The following is a 21,919-nucleotide window of genomic DNA, read 5'->3' as shown; positions in this document are numbered from 1 at the left end:
AGCTGGGGTGTGGGGCATTGAGATAAGGCTCCACGTAATAAAGTAACTTCTCTGGTTGCCAAAAAATGTCCAGGTTTTCAGAGCAGAGGATAGGTAAACCTTGCACTTCATTTTCACAGTTCTGCCTCCCTTTCCAGCATGTGTGATTTATTCCCACATTAGCAGTTTACTTCGCCCAAAGACACTGATTACGTCTGTGATTATCTGGTTCCCACTGCTACCACCTTCTGTTATGATGTGCTGTGTTTACTTAATATGAGGGTCCACCTGATTTGTCCATGCAGCCTAAAAGCCACACCTTGCTTCAAGATAATTGCTGCACTGAATTTAGGCCACTGTCTTTGGGTGCTAGATTGGGCTGCCACCTAGAGAAACTGCACAGTAGCCCCATGACTTAAATCTGGCAAGGTCCATGAACTGATTTCCAGGCCTACAACAGCCACCAATTTGTGGTGATACTGGCCACAACCATCTATGACGTGTTTTGTAGTCCCTCTTGAAATCTGTTCTGAAGCTGAGGCCAGTAGAGGAAAAGACGTGAATTTGTTTGTCTCCATCATGGTATGCATACAGTGAAGGTCATCACAGTGCTTTGATCCTAGCCTTCTACTTCTTAGAAAGGTAATTAAAAGAACAAATATGTTTCTGTAGAGATGCCTGCTGTATTTTCTGCAAAACTGAGACCCGCATTTTAGGTGCATCTTCTCTTGGCTCCGTCTTCAGTTCAAACTGCAACATACTGAAGGACAGGGCAAAGTACTTTTTTGAGGAAATGGGACTTATTATATGTTGTGGTAATGCACCCCCACCATGGAATACCCTTACCAACCCCTTTAGGACACTTGTGCTTTGTCTCCCAAACCCTTAGCTCAATCATTGGTAGCTGTGGCATTTAGCAGCAAGGCTTAGACAGAGGAAAAATGTCAAGAATTTAAACAGGTCATAAACAAATGAAGAATGAATCAACACAACATTCAAGAAATCTGACACCAATTTATGTAAATTGGTTGTATTTTCATTAAGAATTTAGACATTAGAATGCAAAAAAGAACCACAGAGGGTTCCTCAGATATGGATTTTACAAGCAATAATAAATCAGTGTAGTTTCACTCAACCGCGAACTAGCCTGGGCAAAGTCAACGAATTGGACACTTTGAAACTTTTCAAGGCAAATTTGGGTAAGTGTCAATGTGGTTGGTTAAGAGTACTTCGGGCGACCAACTCCGACAGGGAGTTAGTCGGGGGACCAGCAAGGTCCTCACAAACAGTTATCTTCATAGGAAAAGCAGTCCTTCAACAGTTCGAGGCACTTTATCCTCCTTGCTATGGATTCCTATGTAGTTGTCCTGGGGCAAGGGATGAAGGATGCTGAAGATGCTTGAAGGATGCTGTGACGCAGTCAACGGGGGGAGGAGGGGCAGGTTCATAAAGGAATTAATCGGTCCACGAAGATGATGGGGTCCTGGTTGCAGGGATGATGTCCCACCAAGTCCTCCATGGTCTGGCCAAAGTCCGGCCCTGGACTATCAGTTGCCCGTTGTCACTGCTCAATCCTTCCTGAGTTGATATCTCTCATTCGGAGGGTCTCATCAGCTTTCCAACAGCACTCCCGGGCTCAGCGAACTCTGTGCAGCTCAGTCTGTCGGATCTTGGTCTACAGTGCTGCATGACAGTGACTGTAGCGGCTTGAAGACTTTGGGCTACCAACTTGCCCCAGCAGGCTTCTTCAGCTGTTGTGTGCCTGTGCTGCAAACTGGAGGCGAGTGGGCTGGCCCTTGGAGTTCTCTTGACTAGACTGGGCTCTTGAGACTGCTTCTCCTGCAGAACATGGCAGGCACAGTGACTCTTCGCTAGCCTCCAGCTGCATCAGGTGCAGTCCTCTTTGGTGCAGCCTCTTTGATTGCCCCTCCAAGTCTATTGAGGTCTGGGTGCCTCCTTTATGCTCGGAAGGTCCCTCAGGGCGGGTTGCAGTTGGTAGCCAATGGGCTACCAGGTTCCCTCCCACTTGGGGACCATTTTCTGTGGTGTGTTGCATCTGGCTATCCCAGGATGCACCATACTGCCCACTTCCAAGATGACAAGACGCCACTTCTCGTGTAGAGACATCGCTAGCCCACCCCTGGGATGTAGCTTACTCAGGGCTACACGCCCCTGGGGGAAAACGGTTGGGCAACTGGTTTCCCTTGTTCCTATGATAGCCTGTCTATCCCAATAATGGGGCAGCCCCCTCCCATGTTGTCCCACATGTGCTCTTCAAATGCTGCCTCACCTTTAAAGCCAGCTTTTGGGGCTAACACCCAAGTGGCTTCCTGCAGGAGGGAGATGACACCTCTCTGGTCTGCAATTCTTCATTGTTCTCCTTTCTAATTGTCGTTAGCATGCCTCTCCAGGAAGGCAGAAAGCTCTCTCGTGGAACAGGCTCCATGAGTGCCTGAAAAGGCACAGAAGTTAAAAAGGTAAGAAAGTGGCAGCTTTGTTAACCCTGCACACTGCAACAAGTTACATTAATTTCGATTTGAGATATAAGTTGAGCTTAATGTAACAAGTTCCCACTTTGGTCAGACTGTTCAGGAGTTAGCACAGCTGAAAGGTCAGAGTTTAACCCTGTGCTGACCAATTGGGCACAGTAAAACAGTAGTTTTGCATGTTTTACTGTCGGGAAATGTGAAGCATATGTTGTGTTTGTGTCATATGTTGCACCCTGCCATTAGGGCGTGGTGGTTTTGTCACTGCTATCAATGGCAAGGTTGGGTTAGCAGTGTATGACTGCTCCACCAGTCTGTAGTGGCGGACTGGGAGATTCGTTATACTTGGGGGGTCTTGAGTGGCACAGTCAGTGCTGCAAGCCCTAAAGTACCCTTCTAACTTGGCCCTGGTACCATTTATTACTTACAGGTGAGTTAGGCATTCCCAATTGGGAACAGCCAATTCACCATATTATTGAGGGTAGGGCATTGACTCTGAAGTCTGGTTAGCAGGCACCAGTGCACTCTCAGAGGCAAAAAACCAGCAGCATCAGAAAAGCTTGTGACCACGGAAAAACACGCATTTTCCTACAGATGTATTTTCATTTCTGTGGAATCTAGGTATAAGGGAATTGTGCAGCGGATTGCTACAGAGGGATACTCCTGCAGCTCTGCACATGAAGGGGGTTCAAGAGAACATGGGTGCACTGAAAAGCTGCTAACCAGCCCTCCCATTATAAGACCTCATGAGATGGAGAGGTGAATTGTCCATCATGATTTGTTGCTGCTGCCCTTTAATCTTTACCTACGTTTTGTAGAGCTGTAGGTCAATGGAGGTTGAGACATTCCTATTGTACTGTCCCTTTCATACAGAAATGTACCATCTCTGCAAATATATGGAATTTGGTTGGGGTTTGCACTTCACAGTAACGGTGAACGTCAACTCTTAAAATGTTTCTTTATGTAGTATAAGTTGTAGGTCTTTGTTCATGTATGGCTTCAAAGACGCGGCTTATACATTGCTGCTTTGCAGAGCACATCATTCCTTGTTACCAATACACGTTTCTTTTAGTTCCTAAGTTAAGCACAATCCCATTATGCTAGTGTGACGTAGTTCTAACTCAGATAGTCCTTGCACTGTCCTGTAAAATTCGAGAACTTGATATGATCTCATAAGTCTCTGCTCCTTTCAGTGGCAGTATCATGCACGTGTGCAGAAAAGAGCAGCGTGAAGCAGTTCTGGCTCATTATACGCATCTGGAGAGTGATGCGTGTGAAGCACCCTTTTTGCTAATATACATATGCTTTTGAAATAGATATGGACCCATTCCAGTTGGCTGACATCAAAAGAAAAGTTCCTTTCTATTTACAGTACAATGGCAGTAGTAACCAGAGTGTGCCCACCTTCTGTTTCTAGGGCATTATAGCCTTTTGCCCCTGGATCGATCAGTCCTTTATTGCAGTGTTCCCCAAACCCCGGGCTGCGGACCGGTGCCGGTCCGTGGATCAATCGGCACCGGGCCGCCCCACTGTGGCGGGCGGTAAATGTTTGATAATTTTTCCGTGGCCCGCTTGTCACACAATGGGACAAGCGGGCCACTGAAAAATTATCAAACATTTACCGGTCCGCGGCGATAAAAAGGTTGGACAACACTGCTTTATTGTACCATATTTCATTGTCTGATACACTGTGATATTGTCAAAAGATATATCAAGCATACTCCAGCCACTGCAACAAACTCATTGAAAGCCTATTAAAGCCGTTATGTGGGCTTAGTCGCTGTGCTGTGAAGTGGGCAGTGTAACAGGCACAGGGTAAAACAGTTAATGCTTGTTTGCATTTTGACTGCAAAATACCTTTTGAAAGTACTGGTCGAAGGTTAGTGCTTGAAAATGATGTTCTTTTTCTTCTGATTTTTGCAACGTCATAGCTTCATTGAGTTCGGATACTGATGCTGGTGAGGCGCACTATACGTTTTAAATTTTCTAAATAAGAGGCCTATAGAACAAACTTGGTATCCTTAAATAGATGAACATCTGTGTAAGTAGAAGGATCGAAATTACTTCCATCTCGCACCTTCCTATCCATGGCACCTGTTCGCAGCACCCTTTAGCCTGCTCTTACTTTGGTAACGCCCCTCTGACTTGTATACTCACAAAGGATGTTCTTTGTACCTAGTTTTGTGAACCCCATGCCATTTTGCTACTATCTCTGTCACTAACCCGCCATTGGTGGTGCATGTTTATATTACAGGACGGATTACTGTGCTGCTTGATCTCTGCATAGGGAGTCACTTGTTTGTTGTTTCTTTTGTCCTTAGTTGAAAAGAAAACGGCTGTGCAAGCAGGAGAAGGTAAGCTTGATTCTTTGGGTCTTTCAGGAGTCAATAGACCGCACTATTACTTTAACTAGTTTATTGTTCTGATTTTTTTGTTGTTTGTGTTACAGTTCAATCACCTAAATTGTGTTTCTCAATTAAATCTGGTAACATGTGGGCTAACAGTGCTGTTATGTTTGGTAGAATTGTTTTTTTTCAGATTTGCGAAAGTTTGTTGCTCTTGTGATAGCATAGTTATTTGCCTTTTTGTTTTGGTGTCTTCTCTGACCGGTATGGGAAGCGTGTATTCATGCTGTACGCCACTAGAGCCAAGAAACGCCTCGTCTCTAGGGCAGTGTTGTAGCCTTTTGCTTTCAGCAGAAGCTCTGTGAAGAATTTTAGTTATCCCTAAATACGCATTCATAAACACAACAACTCTGTATCGGAAACTGGAAAGAAATTAATATAAAAGGTAGAATGGAGAGCTGTAAGATACTTAACACCACACCACACCACACTACTGTTCTAATTAAGAACCAGTGAATAATATGTATGATGCTATCCGAGCTTTTTATAGCTTTTTAACACCTCCCTCCCCTCTCTCTACCTCTACCATTTTTTTTGTACACTTCTCAAATTCCTCTTCCAAACACCTTCCCACTCTAATAGTTTGAAAACTGCATAATAACTTGAAAACAGACACCATCGTTAATAAGTGGACAATGAAATGAACGGAGAGCTTTTCAAATCGTGCATTTGCAAGTTATTGAAATTCTAGTTGGAGGATATGCCAAAGCTTAAATGTATATCTCTACAAATCTTATCCAACAAAGGTAATGATATCCTTTGCAAGGCAACGTTCCCAAGAGGGCAATATAATGTAACATGCACTTGCTTGGTAAAGTAACCGGTCTTGTAGATACTCAGTTGATGCTACAGGGGATTACATACTGCATCTATCAACAAACTTTCTAGATTTACTGCAACTTTTACAAAAAATGTGTAAGGACAAGTTTCTGAAAAGATGACTGTCTCTAAATGGCCACCTTCCCACTGTATGTTTAGAAGACCAATATTTATTGGAAAAACTAGTCAGCACATGTTGCGTGCAAAGCCTTATTCCTCGTGGCAGAAACTGATGTTCCTGGACTCTCTGTAAGCCTAGTGGTGCTGAATACCATCTGGGACTCCAGTGGAAAACCACCTTGCCAGTTTCATATATCCATTTTAACTTTGTGGGAACACAATTCAGAACAAGGAGCAATGTGAATAGGCGTAACGTACCTCTGCCAGTACCCATATATTTTCTGCGCCAGTAAAAAGTAATCTTGTAGTATGTAAGATGTTTCTATAATCCAGATATGTTGAAATGAAGACCTACATTAAAAGACTGACATTTTGAGAGCTGCCCAATTGCAGGTGGTTGATCTTTTTAGATGTGCAATGCTAGTTTGTTTTGCCTGTGGTTGTATTAGGTAGTAACAACTATACACTTGAAAGGCTTCCTCTCTGTATATAGCTACTCCAAGAGCACTGTTCTGGTGTGATCCACTGACCATGCCAGTCAGCGAAAAGGCAAAGTATGCTGCTGCAAGAGCACGTCCTTTATTAAGAAGAGCCAAGAGACGTTGTACTAATAATGAGCTCTAGTTACTCTTGTAGACATCCAGGAGTTTAGGTCCATATGTAGAATCGGTTTGGGGACACACTGTGCACCGGTAGGAGAACGTATTTAAATATGGAAATTGTAACTCCTTTGTACCCCCCCACCCCCGCCAAACAAACATTTTCTGGGTTACCTATAGGAGGGAGGAAATTGACACTGCCTGCACAGGAGAGGGAACCCAGTACACACATTGGGGATAAGGGACATGAAATGGCCAATTAGGTTTGGTCATGCATGAGGGCTTCATTAAAACCCAATATCTTCCTGACTCTGATGAAACCGATTGGGTCCTCTGGCTGGCTTCAAGGCAGAATAATGATGAAGCAGATCCGGGGAACCAACACAAGGTCATTCTGATATAGGCAATACCCAAAAATGATTATTTTGTCAGTGGGAAAATGCTCACCCTCACAAGCGGTCTTAGCCCTAGTATTCCTCACTGTTGACACAATCTGAGCCCTGATGTCCTTCCTTTACCCTTCGGAAACTGGGTGCGACATCCTCCTAGGTAATCTTGTAATAGCTCACTGAGACAAAAGACATGCGTAAGGCTGTAGACCTCCTCTCTGGTGAAATAGCACACTAATCAGATGGAAAAACCAAAGACCCCTGGTGGAGAGACAGTGCTTCATGTAACTGACTTAGCTGCTAGCCGCGCTTTGACCACCTCCAACAGTAATAGCACTGCCATCCTAAACCTGCAATATCTACCCACTGGATGGTAGATGTTAGTGGTGAACTGAGTCCGAAGTGCCCTGGTTCTAGTTCCCTCCCACATCCACCAAGAGCTGTAGCACTCACAGGAGAGCTAGGTTAGAACAGCTAGGCCCTGGACATCAGTCCGTCTGCGTTTCATTACCAACCTAGTGCTCACCTTGCCCCTCCTACCAGAGATTTGTCCATTGAGGAACAATCCAAGGTTGGAACTACCCCAAAATAATTACTAGTCATTCTGCACTCTCAACCCTTGTAGAGTGCCAGGGCTGCAAGCAGACACCCAAGACTTCTAGGTCTATAACATTTGTACTACAAGCACATACAGATGCACCAAGCTGGTTGGTCTCGGGCCAGGGACCCACCCACTCTTCAAACACATCCACGCACACAAAATCCCCTCTGGGTTTCTGTGAAGGAAACCTGTGTTCAGTAGGAATAATTATTTATGACTTCTTACTTATTGAACCTCAACATCTCTTTTTGAGTAGGTCCTATGACCAGTTGTCAGCGTAGAATTATGTTTTCACTTTCTGTTATAAACTGAAAAAAAAATGAAACCGAGTTGCATACCTGATATGGCCACAGTGATAAAATATTTGCCAAGTAGGATAAGAGTGTTTTAATTGTTATGCAAAATAAACTTCCAAAAAAGTCTCTGCTCGGTTTTTCTGCAAACTTTGTTAGTGTTTGCCACTGACCTGTTTTGTCAAAGCCCCTTGTGGTGAATTGTTCACAGGAATAGCACAATACATTTAGATCTTTCCTATTAGTGGCATCGACAAAGTCTGTTTTTCATTTATAGCTTTTGCTTCTAAACCATTTACACTGATCTATGAAAGGAATGGATTTGATGTCCTTTAACTGTAACCTTCACTTTCACTTGATTGTGGACTCTGCTGTTGCTATGCTTGCTGCCTCTGGTCAGAATCAGTGTTGTTCTTTTTGCCTAGTTTATAAGTCCTACATCATTAAATAAATCCTGCTAAAATACTATTCGGTAAATGTACTGATTGTCTACAGTGTGCTTATTCAGCATTGTTTTTCTTCTTCTTTTTTTCTTTTAAAGAAAGCAAAGTGGATGTACCAACAGGGACTGAAGGAGGTAAGACCTAATATATTATGTACATGTGTGTGTGTGAGTATGTAAAAAAGGTGCTACATTTTTACAAACTTGTACATGGAAGGTTTTGGGATTTAATGTTTTTTGAGAACATAATGTTTAAAAATAATTGCATATCTGGACAGTTGGGTCTATGAGAGGCTAGTGACACTCTTGTGAAAGCGTTGGGGTATACCAGTATCACTCGGAGCATCTCATTGAGTAAAGGATAACATGTGGTGTTTGAAAGGCTTGAATTAATCTGCAGCCCTGTTAATTAAGTTAATTAATCTGATCACATCACTCCATTGTTTTTTTTTATTTTTTTTCTCAAACAAAAGAGAACTAAGCCTTGTGTGGTCATTTCCAGCCGTATGTGGGTGTGACGCCCTTCTTACTTGGTGGACCATGTAATCCAGACTGAGGCGTTATTTAGTTACGGTTTTGTTTAGTAAGTCAGTGAATGCTTTACATCCTGATTTGTTACTTGTAATGTACTAGAGACTTTATCTGTACAATGAAAAATGTGACTTGTCACATATGTGAATATTCTCAGCTGCTTTACTTTTGTTTACGTGACTGATTTAAAAAGTATTTTTTTCTGTTTGTGAATCTAGACCTAGACATTGCTCATAACTATTGTTGTCACTCTGTTAAAGCTTCGTCACAATCCACTGAAGCTTCACCAGAAGCAGATGCAATTTCCCGTCCAGAGATCCCTTCACATGCACCGTTCCTGCTCATAGGAGGCGGCACAGCTGCATTTGCTGCAGCCCGTTCAATTCGAGCCCGGGATCCTGGCGCAAGGGTAAGCACTGGGGTAACATCTTCCAGGATCATTTCGGTGGGCTTTGTAAATGTCCAAGCTCGAGTCAGACCATTTTGAATTTAGATTACTGCTCAAAAGCAAACTGGAAAACACAAGCTATAGAGTAGGCCAACTAGTGATTACTTCTGGAACACCATTCTTTGATACCACGTGGTTTAGGGCAAGGATTCTGGCAGCATAGACGCATTCTACTTAGAATATTAGGTAGACCGATTTTGTGGATGCAGGTTTTCTAATGTCGTCCGCACGTTGTTTAAAGTATCCGTTAATGCCACACTGTGCAGCGGAAGCAATTCTCGTAGCTCCAATCGGAAAACTTACAAATGGGCTGCACTTGCAAATGATCATCAAGTTACTATTGAAATCCCATGAAAGGTTATTTATTGATCCATTGTAACTGTTTGTATCCATCACTGGCCACTTAAGAGCAAATGGTCGAGAAACTTCCCTGAAAGGGCTAGTTAGCCCACCACAGACTAATGCTCCTATTTGAAAATAGTCTTTCATCCTGATAGCAATATGTGGAAACCTATTCTGTCAAACAACTGTTTGGTTTTCAAAATCTACGTTAGTACTTCGAGAAACCATGTACAGACCATGAACTACTGGTCCATGGGTGTCCATTCAGAGTGTTACAAAGCGATTAAATAGGAATAAAGGAAAACCTCAAGAAACCAAGAACGATTCTAATGTGAAACCCTAGGCCCAAGCCCCTCATGATTGAGTGTGTTTTAAACCAACAAATTTATTGCATCGGTTAGTAGATTATTGTCTCCTAATACACTGCACAGGTGCACCTCATTCACATAGCACCCACCAAAAGTTTCTGTCTCTTAGAACAAACTCATTTGCCTCTGTCTCAGAGGACAGAATGAGTTTGCTTGTCCCTTTCGAATCTCATGTGGGTGCTGTCTAGGTTGCTCAACAGCCATTCCATAGTTAATAAGGGCCTTATTATATGATACCGTTGAGATACTGTAGTGCTTCTGTTTGTGAACCCCCCCACCCCCAACTGCTCTACATCTTCTCCAACGGCTCTGACGCGCATTGGGGTAAATGCTATTGCAGGCATGAGGGGGGGGGTGGAACAAACATCTGTGTAAGATCTATTAATGCATCACCTTACGTGTAACGGATGAAGAGAAGTAATGTATATCCATACCCAATAGGTTCTTCAGTTTGTGACAGATTTGTCTACAATCTAATCTAATCTGATACAATATAATTTAATGATTACTAATTTAGGGGGTCATTACAACATTGCCGTCCGCCAAGTTGTAACCGCTGTGTGGCTGCCAATGCGGCCGCACTCCCGCGGTACCCATTATGACATCGCGCAGAGTTTCCGCCCAGCAGGGATGTGGGCCTGCTCCAAATAGAGCCGGTGGTTTTGGGGCGTGCGACGGGTGCAGTTGCACCCGTCGTGCTTTTCACTGTCTGTAGAGCAGACAGTGAAAAGCCGCATAGGGCCCTGTCAGGGGGCCCCTGCCCTGCCCATGCCAGTGGAATGGGCAGTGCAGGGGCCCCGCGACTCCCCGTACCGCCAGTTCAAACCGTCAGGAAAAGGCTGGCGGTAGGGGGACTCGTAATCCCCTGGGCAGCGCTGCTAGCTATTTGTACATATAAATTGACATCTAAATAAAAACTTTACTTCTACCTTATTGTTAATACACTTCTGCATCCCCAGTGAAGTCTTTCTTCTTCTTCTGTTTTTGACCTTGAAAGGTACTTTAGTTTTTATCTATGTGCCTTTCACCTCGATTGAAATTAGTAAATTGTTGACCTAGTATGTTGATGCCTTCTTCAGTTTTACAAATCAGTGTTGAAGTCTTGCATTGATATTAAATAAAATACCCAGAACCTTTAACTTTGTAAGATAGACTCTGGTAGTCGCTATCTTGGTGGGAGCTGAGGGGACGGCTCTAGAAAATTGTAGGAAAGTGTCCCTTTTTGACATAGACATCCCAACTTTTTGCCTGGTAATTGGTGCAGTTTTGACTGAAAGAGCACTGGGAACTGCTAACCAGGTCCCCAGTGCCAGATACCGTTCCCTAAAACTGCAATTGTTCCCCAACTGGCAATACCTTTGGTCCCCCTGTAAGTTCCTAGTAAATAGTACCCCTGGTACCTAGAGCCTGGGTACCAAAGAGGGACCCCAAGGGCTGCAGCATGTATTGTGCCACCCTCGGGGACCCATAACCTAGCACACGCAGACTGCTATTGCAGGCTGCGTGTCTTGGTGCAGCTAAAGGTGAAAACCGGGCATGGCACACAACCTGTGTGCCGTGTCCCCTATCACTGCATGCAATATATGTAAGTCACCCCTACAGCAGGCCTTCCGGCCCTAAGGCAGGGTGTATTATATTACATGTGAGGACATATCTGCAAGAGCAATTATACCCTTGCTATGACTTTGTCAATCCTTAGACATAGTGGGTGAGCAGGGATGCCATTTTAAGTATATGTGCTAGACTCTGGTCAATACGAGTTCCCCAGCTACATGTTTGCTTCCCTGAAAATAGGGTTGTTTAGTATCAAACATATTGTATTAACAGGCTCTCACTGATGTCAACAATGGATTTATTACTACTTGCGCCCAAAGGACAACTTAGAGGTGCCCCCTGAAAACCTACCATCTATCTGTGTGCCAACGGACTAGTTTTAACATGCCTGCCACCACCAGATGTGTTTCTGACCCCCACAGGTGAGGTCCTTTGCTCTCAGGCGGCCAGAAACAAAGCCTGCTCTGGGCAAGGATGACTTGCAAATCTGAATTCCAAGGCAAGGGGCTTCAAAGAAGCCCAAAACCCTTGGTATGCAGATCTGGCTTCACTCAAAGGAGAGGTATAGCCCCCCACCCTGCTGATTTCCACCCCCACCACGGAGTCAATTTGGCACCTGGACAGGGGGGGAATTTAGTATTCAGGGAGGTGTGTCCACTCCTGAGGTCAATCCCACCCCTAAGGTAATCTGCCTGATGTGAACACCACATTTAGAAATCTGCCACCTTGGTGTTGGCAGAAGAAGCAACTCTGGTACATGGGTATGCCCACCTCCTGCAGGAAGTGGTCATATAGGGGGTATAGTGACCCCAGGGTAAGTAGCCCATTGGCTACTAACCTCACCCTCTCAACGTCCCTAAATTCAGTATTTTGGGGAGCCTCTGCACCAGAGAATCAGATTCCTGCTGACTTACAAAGAAAAAGGACAACCAGGAACCGCAAAAGCAAGGACTGAGAAAGAAGAACCTGATTTGCACCCAGCCCTGCCGGCCTGTCTGCTGTTCCCACCGATTTGCGCCAAAGTCGACTTGTGCTTTGCTGTGCTTCCAAAAGCCTGGGAGAACTGCTTGCCTTCAACACAGACCCAGGAACTGCTGTGGAGCAGCAGAGCTGCTTCCCTGCATCTTGCAGGCACCCCAAGAGACCTGAGAGCACTCTGAACCACACAAACCCAACACCGGAAAGCACTACCACACCCGTGCAGCCTAGTCCTATTTGAAGTGGGCCAACTGTGCCAGCGTAGTCCGCCAGCCCTCCAAAGTCAGATCCCACAATAGAATTTCCCATTGTGGACTCCCCAACGCGACCTGCAGCTTCTACCCACAGGCCCCCTCCACCTCAAGTGCACCTGGTGGAGAAAACCAGACGCCTCAGGACACCTCTGCACCCGTCGCCCCTGGTCGTGAAGAAGAGGTGCTGAGGTGTCCCAGAGAATCTCAAGATTTGAACCCACCTGTTGGTTCCCCTTGTTTGGGCTCCCAGGGCAAACCTGCAGCCTCTTTACATCTGTACCGATCCCTTTTGACTAACATTGGGCACCCAACACCATACTACACCTCTGCACCCAGCTGTACCAGTGCCGCCCGGTGTGACCTGTTGGTGTGGTCCTGCCCCCTGCCCAGTACTTAACTTAATTACAGGAGATTGGTCCTGTAAGTCGCTGCACTGTACCTGTTTGCCATATTTGTTATTCCTCCAAAGGATAATATTACAGCTTTAAAAAAGTGCACTGTCGACTTCAAAACAATAAAGATGTTTCTTACAAAACATATTTACCTGATCGTATTGATTCTGATGCCTAAATACACATATATAATATAATTTTTTTTTATACATTTGTTATTTTTGTAAATGGGTGTGAATCTCCTTATTGAGTTGTCTCATGTATTGACTGTGTATGTATTTGCAGATGTCTAACACTCTTCTGATAAGGCCGAAGGCTACTCGACCACACTACCCACTAGGAGAGCACCTTGGGATTGCTAGAGCAAGCCCCTGTCCACTAGTCAGGGAACCTCTGGCCTCTTTCCATGGCATATCTCATTTTGATACACCATATAAAGAGCCAGTTTCCTACATTAATTGCTTCAATGCAAACACTAGCCAGAAGCATTTTTATGTAATGGTGTGGAAGTGGACTACTGGGTCCCTACTTGTGGGCCATTCTACCCCAACGTGGATATTAAAATGGACACTCCTCTAGTCGTTTATTGGCTCTCCTGCTGGGTAACCAGAGATGAAACGTATACAGAGTTCCACTGTGAATTTTATTTTATGTCAGAAGGGGAGTAAAGGGGCTTCTATGAAAGTGGAAGCTCTATGAAAATTTCAGTTTTTATGGGGTTCTTATGATTTAATGGTGTGGGAACTAAGAATAATACTGCATTTTTAAGATCTTTGTCCTTTTTCAATATCAACCCAACTTGTAGTCATAATGGAGCAGAACATGTAAATGGTTAATCTTGTGGGCCTTATCAGTATATCATTCAATATTTCCTGCAAACCAGCTGTACTCTATTTAGAACTTTGAGATGAGCTGAAAAGCCAAATATTTAAAGGACGATTTCACTCAGCATCAACAAAAAGTTACATGCAAAACGTATAGTGATTCTAAAGGCCAGGCACATAAACATAATCTCATTTGGATTGTTTGCTTGCATGCTGGCAGGTAGCACATTATTTGTGCATTTGCATGACAAAGTGTAAAGCCTATTGTGTTGTCATGAGGAAAAGACTTTCCAATGTATGGCACTGGTTCAAGTATTCAGATGAATGAGAGTCAAAACAGCAGTTCTTTCAACTTCCTACTAATCCCCTCTGAAGCTTGTCAGGTGTCAAGTAGATACTTAGAGACCTCTTTTTTTTTTTTTTTTTTTTTTTTTTTTTCTCATTCGTAATCTACTATAGTGACTTGTGAACATCTAACTTTCCTCTTTTCCTCTTTCCCTCCATTACTAGGAACATATATTTCATGCAAAGCTTAGATTTGTTTTTGTTTGCTCCTTTAAAGGTGTTGATTATATCAGAAGAAGATAATCCCCCCTACATGCGCCCTCCTCTTTCCAAGGAGCTGTGGTTTTCAGAGGATCCAAATATTGTAGAAACACTACGCTTCAAACAGTGGAATGGCAAAGAGCGGAGGTGAGTGAAGCGCCACGATAGAAATAATTAGCCACTATTAAATGAATTAGTGCTTGTCTTGCACATTTCAGATTGATGTTTCTCCTTGTTGAACATTGCTAACAATGGGAATGTGTGCACACGTAGCTCATGGCGCTCCTCTATGCATCAAGAGCAGCATTTCATTGTTTGTACTGTCTGTGCATTAACACAAGGGGTACTACTTTATGTATATTAGCTTCTCTTGTACTTTAAGTATTTCATAAGATTCAGTGAAATAATGCCCTCCGTGTGCCCAGTGCCTTCTCCAATATCCACCAATGCGGATGGTGTGCGCTTTGTGGATATTCATTTCATTAACCCCAATTCCTGGACTTGTTGCATAAATATATATACAGTCCTTGAACAAGTAAGATTGGCGAGGATCAGTGTCAAACATTCTTTTACTTGGACAGGCTACTTTGGGATGACCGCTGTTATCTTAACCTCACTCGAAATCCAAAATGGATTATAGGGTGCAACACTACCGTAAAACATTCCAGGGCACTACTCCAATGTCTGCCTGCTGCACAGTAAATCAGCTCTTAAGTTAGAGGTAGGAACATTTTCCAGCATCAAATGATAATCCTGGGTGTTTTTGACTGAAGATTAGATGAAAGGCACATCTATGCCATGTGATCATCACTAATTCGAAACGTTCATGTTCCATCCAACTATAGAGCAAAAAACAATAAAAATATAAATGTGAAAATTATGATGCTACAACATAAACTTAAACATGAGAACCCAGTTGTCGCCTTTTTCCTGTGTGGAAAAGAATGCAGAACCAGTATTGTAAATGTTACTAGATAGTTTTGAATATATGATCGGGATCCATCAACCAGATTGAGCCCATACATGCCAGGTACACTAGTTAATTTCAGGACTGTGGTGAGTCAGGAACTATAAGATAGTCTAGCTAGTCAGTCTGTCCATGCATGATATCTGGCAGTAAGCCAGCCTTGAGCCTGCTCCCTGCATGTAGTGCGTTAGTGAACAGAGCGAGAAGATTGCCACAGTGCTGATAGACAACGGTACAACTAGAGGGACAGTGAAGGAAAATGGAAGTCGGAGAGAATAAGAGATCGTTTAAAAAAACTCACACACAGGAATGTGACTAATAATCTGCCAAAGGCAAGCATGAGAGGTGGATGGAGCGTCAAATGAATGCTTCCCCAAAACAGATGAGCAGGGAAGTGGCTATGAAGTCACCATTGGCAGGAAAGTTGAAGGTTGGTACACATAGCATGATGGGCATCACAAAGTTAAAATTAATCAGCACACATAGAAAACGCCATCTCATAATCCCTGGCACTCATGTAAAACTGCAAGTTCATAAGAAGGGGCAGACTTGCATGCAATATCGAGCGACTTGGCACCAGCTTTGCAGGCATGATGTATACTAGAGACATTACACGTCACCACCAAAATCTAAAATCTTGTTTATTAAATAAGCAGCATATGCAAAGCTAGTATCTTAGCTCTAACAGTAGACTGTACCTCAAACCCCATGTAGGGTTACAAATCGATGTGTAAGAAGAAATATGCAAAAGGTACTCAGTTGCGCAGTTTGTGATTGCCTCCTACAGCCAAATACAATCTGCAGCTTACAAAAAAGGTTCATGTCACACCACACTTCTGTTAACACCTGCAGACCATCACGCTGACAGTAGTCAGACTGCCAGGAAAACTTTGTTCTCGACCTCTTGAAACAAAGTGCATGCCACTTTCCAAGCACAAACACTGTGATGGCTTCCTTCACTCAGTCCTGCCATTCTTACTGGCTCCAGCGACAGGTTCGCCGATACCTGGGTGGTGGATTTTGAGGCTGGTGTTAATGCTCCATCACTTTCTAACAGCCTCTCTGTTCGCAAGTTTAATACTTATGGTTATAATAATATGGGATAGCAGGGCTGAAGTTAAAATATTTGACGAGAAATTGGCATTTGGAAAACTACGGTTCTTGAGATGTGATTATATTTCTCTTGTTCTTTATTAATAGAGCCTCATCACATTCTTCAAAGATGGATTAGATACGATGCATAAAAGTGGTACATTATTTGATGATGGTCAATCTTCAGCCAATGTGTATTTTTGCCTGGGGATTTTTCATGGTAGTAGTTAGTATATTCTAGAATATGGAAAAATGTTCAATATTGCAACTGTATAATAAGAAAAATGTAAACACGAAATGATGAGAAGAATAGTTGTGAAGCACATGTTATCGCATAAAGAAGGTGAAGGACGCTCCTCAGCTGGGCCCTCCTGGTCACAGCACACATAAATGAACAATTAAGGGTATCAAAAAGTTGGAGAAACTAAAAAGGGACACATTTTAGATGAGCAGGGCCTAATATAAGGACATAGCTTAGTAAATAAGCGTGCATAAGGCAGGATCCTGCAGAATATGTCCAGGAGAGCAGATCACTGCCAGAATTTCAGACTATCCTTCTAAGATATATTTATATTAAATTAATTTTAAATGACCTTAATTATGCTGGCTGTCCTGGAAAAAAGGCTTGTATTTGGTTCTCTCTGGCTTAGCAGTCCTCTCCTCGAGAAGCAAATCCACACCATTTGCCTTTTCTTGGGTGAAAAATAATAGCTTACCAAACTGTTAGCTTCCAACTTTCCCACTTCAGTTGTCATTTCAAACAGTTTCACAACATCCAATTTGAACTTTTCAACGCCAAGTGAAACATAGCATGGTCTTTTTCCCTGCAGTTCAGAAGCATTGATGCAGTGGTTGTTAATGTGAGGAACATTTTTCTGAAAACGTGGCATTAAGAACATGGTAATTTAATAATTGTTCATTTACAGAATGAAAAGACATTTTAGGAAGGTATTGGGAAAAGGCAGATTACAGTTACACCAGTGTACAGTGGTCTTATGGGCATTACTTGTTTTGCATTTTGATAAATCAGGCGTGCACGTGATGGCACATTAGACAATTATTTTCATTCACAACCATTTTAGTTTGCCTCTCTGTCCCCTGTATTCTTCACCAATTAAAAACCTAGAGATACTGCGTACTAAATTACTCCCAGAGAATTAAATCTAATAAAGTGTTCTCTGCACTTAGAGGAGTGAAATACAAATAAGCCATTGCTTTTAACATTCAGTGACACATGCAGTAACAGAAAGAAAACTGGCATGTAAAATGAGAATTCTAAACTAATGCCCAATACAAGGCAGAAAATATTACTTTGTTTTAAATTTTATTTACTTTTTAAAATCGAGGGTATCACGGTCAAGTTTGTTTGCAGGATTCTTGTGAAGATAAAGTGCATAATCTTTTCTTTCCGAATTTACAAACCTCCTTTTCCTGTATCAAACCCTCACCAGTTCTTCTGGAGCCATCCAAGCGTCCCTGGGTGCTCTTTCCATAAACTATTTTAATAGGCTGAAGTTACAGTACACTCATCTGGATATGGGTGCTAGAGCCTTAGTTAAGATATGGATGTTTACCAGTTATTGAAAGCAATGAAATCCTCAAAGTGGGAATCATCATGTAGAATAAATGTATACACTGTATGGCAGTGTTGGAACGAAAGACTTTCAAAACCTTTGAGGCACTTCACAGATTTAAATGTATCATCTGTAAATTTCTGAAAAATACATTGTTGAACTCAGCTTAGATATTAAGTGCAGTTTCTGTTCAGGGATTAGGTATTCTTTCTCTCACCCATGGTGGTATTGTGAGGTCTGAACCCTTTTAAATAAAAAATATTTTTAGTGTTCGGTTTATTCTTGAATGAAGATGCATTTCACAAGTATTCATTGTATTAATTGTATAGCAAAATAGATTTAATAGGCTTTATATGTTTAGAAATACAATCGGATGTGTTGTAACCTCGTTGAATTGGCTTATGATGTTTGTATGCCCCTAATGCTAACTAAATATCAAGTTTTGATAAATGGGGCCTTTGAGATTACATTAAGTTTCCAGAGGTCCCCTGGATAGATAAAAAAATGAATCTTATGCTATTTCTCGTGGTGGGGAAATTTGAACTTTGGATGTTATGGTCCTGGTTATCCCATTATTGGAATCCTTATTGATTCTGGACTGTAACTGAGCCCCGCATCAGAATGCATGAAATACTCATTGCTGGCGATAGTTTCTTTATGGTTTCAGCCGCATATTTGATGGCTTACGGATCAAGGTTTTGCTGTCTCGGTGTCTGTTTGAAATTATCTAAGCCCTCCACTCCTTCTGCTCCAATGACCAACTGAGACTAAAAACCTTCCTTTTCTGAAGTTACATGGCTTGATAGGCTCCGAGTATTACTCACCTGGTCCTAAGCACTGCAGCAGCAGCCTTCAGAAAGCATCCCCAAGGAAAGGTTACGTCGCTCCAGTAGTACAACTTTGCCTCAAGTTCCTGTGGCAAAGAGTGATAAAAGTTAAAACCCCATATATTGGCCCAGGAGCCATTTGTTATGTAACTTATCTGACCCATCTCTTCTTAGCATCCTGCTCCTTCTTGGCTTGTACTGGCTAGGACCTTGGAAGACTTGGCAGTCCTCATTTTAGTTTACCAGGATATCCTGTTGTGACGTCTTGCCACTGAGTAACCAACATCATTTTACCTTATCCCTTGCTGCCACCGATAATCCATGACTGGGCAAGTCGGCGGAGAGGAGCTAGTATAGCTCTCTTCTAGTTGTGATGAATAGTGTAGAACTTTCTGTCTGCGTCAGATCGCTATCTGCCCTAACAATTAGAGGATACTTCTTATTGGCCGACTAGAACACAGCTGCTTAGACCTGCATTATGCTCCTCGGAGACACCTGATATAACGTTTTGGTACATGAAGACTGTGTGCTCTCTTAGTAGTCGTAAATGTTGCAGATGTTTTGTGTGTGTGTGTGTGACAGTGAGCCTCTGAGATATAACCATAAACAATCGTAAAAAAGGAGCTGTTCTTCTTCCACTTGCTAGCAGTTCTTGTACATGATTGAGTCCACCACAGACAGTGCTGCTGGTATATTACTACATGCCATAAGGAGGCAAAGCACGCATGATTCCCCTTTCTCCATGTTGAACATATCGTAATCTGGTTATAACCTTTCGCTGCTGGTGTGCTAATGTGCTGCCATCTGTTGCTTTGCAGGGAAAAGAAACTTCATTTTGTCAGTGACCACTGACAAACGTTATGTCACGAATTCCTGGTGATTTGTATGTAACTCTATTGAAAGATACATTTATAATATGCAGTACTTTGCAATGCAATCATTTATTTTCTTTTTGTCTCTCTAGTATATACTTTCAGCCTCAATCTTTCTATGTGTCCGCCCGTGACCTTCCCTACGTGGAGAATGGTGGGATTGCAGTCCTCAGCAATAAAAAGGTTGGTGCATAGTTTGTCGGAAAGCAAGGGTTGCTTTTCACCGATGCTTCACCTTTGCCATTGTATGTTTTCATTTGCTTTTACCTCTGAGCAGATTGATCTTTAAGTGTAACTTGTTTTATATATTTGAAGGGAACAGGCGCTGAATCTATAACCGCCAGATGTACTAAATGTTTTAGAAAATGTTGCAGGCTCAAACGCTAGTTCTTCCGTGTTTGCAATGGCTAAAAAGCATTTTTCTACGTTCTAGCTCCATGTTATGTGTTGGAAACTTATTTCAACCCTTAAAATTGTATTCTGAATGGATACCGATTTGATATCTGGAAGGGACGTGTTGTAGGCATCCCTTCCACATAACAAATTGCATATGTATCTAAGCTTTGAGACCCGAGTCCTGTTGCAAAACATTGGAACATTACTGACAGCTAAAGGAGGCTGAAATAGATTCACAGAAAGGGTGGCGGGGTTGCCCCTGTGACCCCTTTTCATTTATGAATGTAAAAACTCTTGAAGAGTACGCAGTGGTTCAAAATGGAGCCCTTTCCTTTAGGGAAAACTGCTTTTTTTTTTCTTTTTTTTTTTTTTTCTTTTAACTTGCTTTCTTTAACATCAGTCATAGACATGTTGATATGCTGACCGCAGCCAGCCACCACTTATTTTTTGGAATTCAATCTTAGTGGGTCATAATTTGTTATGTACCTTATTAATTATCGTAAGGTGGGTCCGATTATGCCCCTCCACAATTTGAAATGTTATAAACTGACCTATTAGAACATAGGTTGGTTCTTAAAATCCTTTACTGGTCCCAAAAATGCTGGTTGCAAATTGGAAGCGGTATTATGTGACCATTAAATAGTACACTTGGTCCTAGATCTTAATAATTTGATCTAAGACCTCAAACTTCTGAGGTACGTTGGCCTAGGAGTACGGTAAAGAAGATTCCTATGGAAAAAAATGAAGATGCAGATGGGAGAAAGATGTGTGAATTTATTTATCTGCACCATATTTTATTATGGTTATGCCAGTTGTCTGGACTCTGGAAGGTTTGATACGATTCATAAAGATTGCCATGTGAACCTATAATCTGAACAGTGTGTGATGAGATTTTCCTGTCCATGCTTCTAAATTCTAGTTTCCATAATCTTTGATTTTCTAGTAGCGTTTTATCAGCAATGGAAGTTCCAGCATAACTCCTATATTTTTGAAGGTCTGTTATGAGATTTTTTTTCTCAGCAATTTCACAGTCTGTTTTCAAAATAGGAGAAGTCATTTTATTTAAATTACGATCATGCAAAACTCACTAAGTTTATTTCTATTGCCATTCTTTTATCATGATTTTGTTGAAAATTTTTAAGGTGGGTTAAATAACCATGTTGTCATAGAAAGATTTGACCCCTATTTTTTGTAATCGACAGCTAATTTTCTACTAGCTTCCACTGCTTTGGTGCAACCATGAACTTGAGGAATTAGATGCCCTCCCCCCCCACTTTGCATGGGCTAATGGGGAAAAAAAGCATCTTCAAAAATGTTTAACCAAATGTACTCCTTTTTTTCTTTTTCCACCGAATTGGGGGAAAAAGTACAACTAGGACACCTTGAGAAAGGTGCAGCGCCATTTGTATGTTTGACAGTGCTAATATTATTTGGATGACTTCATGCGTAGCAGCGTGTTCTGCATTTGTGCATTGAGTGCGTATTAAGTGTGTCCGGTTAGCACAAGTGCAGTAGGCCGGAATACTGGGCCTCAGAATAAATATGAGCTTTATTCTGTGCAAGATAACAATGTTCTGTGTGCAACATTACCACGTGGCCTACTTTTTTTATTTTTTTTTTTTTATTGCTTTAGCTAAAGGGTAAGCTTTCTTATGGAATGAATGCGTAGAATGCTGTAGCTGTGAGGTAAAGCTTCTTCAACCTTGTAACAGACTTCAGAACTGAGCTAACGGAGTACAAAAGGAACACGAGTTCGTTTCACCTTTTCCTAAGATGCTGAAATAAAAGCTTTGTTTTCAGCTTGGAAATGCAAACATTGAG

General features: G+C 42.3%; 1 protein-coding gene across 4 annotated transcripts in view; it reads left to right on the top strand.

Moving 5' to 3' along the window:
• The window catches only part of AIFM1 (apoptosis inducing factor mitochondria associated 1), a 265,356-nt gene that overhangs the window by 36,944 nt on the left and 206,493 nt on the right, over nt 1-21,919 (top strand). For all 4 annotated transcript variants that reach the window (XM_069213999.1, XM_069214010.1, XM_069213991.1 and 1 more), the window contains 5 exons: nt 4,787-4,819; nt 8,233-8,268; nt 8,925-9,073; nt 14,387-14,517; nt 19,795-19,885. In XM_069213999.1, the coding sequence (XP_069070100.1) occupies nt 4,787-4,819; nt 8,233-8,268; nt 8,925-9,073; nt 14,387-14,517; nt 19,795-19,885 (440 nt within the window). The remainder of the gene's footprint in view (nt 1-4,786; nt 4,820-8,232; nt 8,269-8,924; nt 9,074-14,386; nt 14,518-19,794; nt 19,886-21,919) is intronic.

Source organism: Pleurodeles waltl, chromosome 2_1, assembly GCF_031143425.1.
Source record: "Pleurodeles waltl isolate 20211129_DDA chromosome 2_1, aPleWal1.hap1.20221129, whole genome shotgun sequence".
Taxonomy (NCBI): Eukaryota; Metazoa; Chordata; class Amphibia; order Caudata; family Salamandridae; genus Pleurodeles; species Pleurodeles waltl.
Note: the sequence above shows the minus strand (reverse complement) of the source record. Positions and strands in the feature narration are given on the sequence as shown.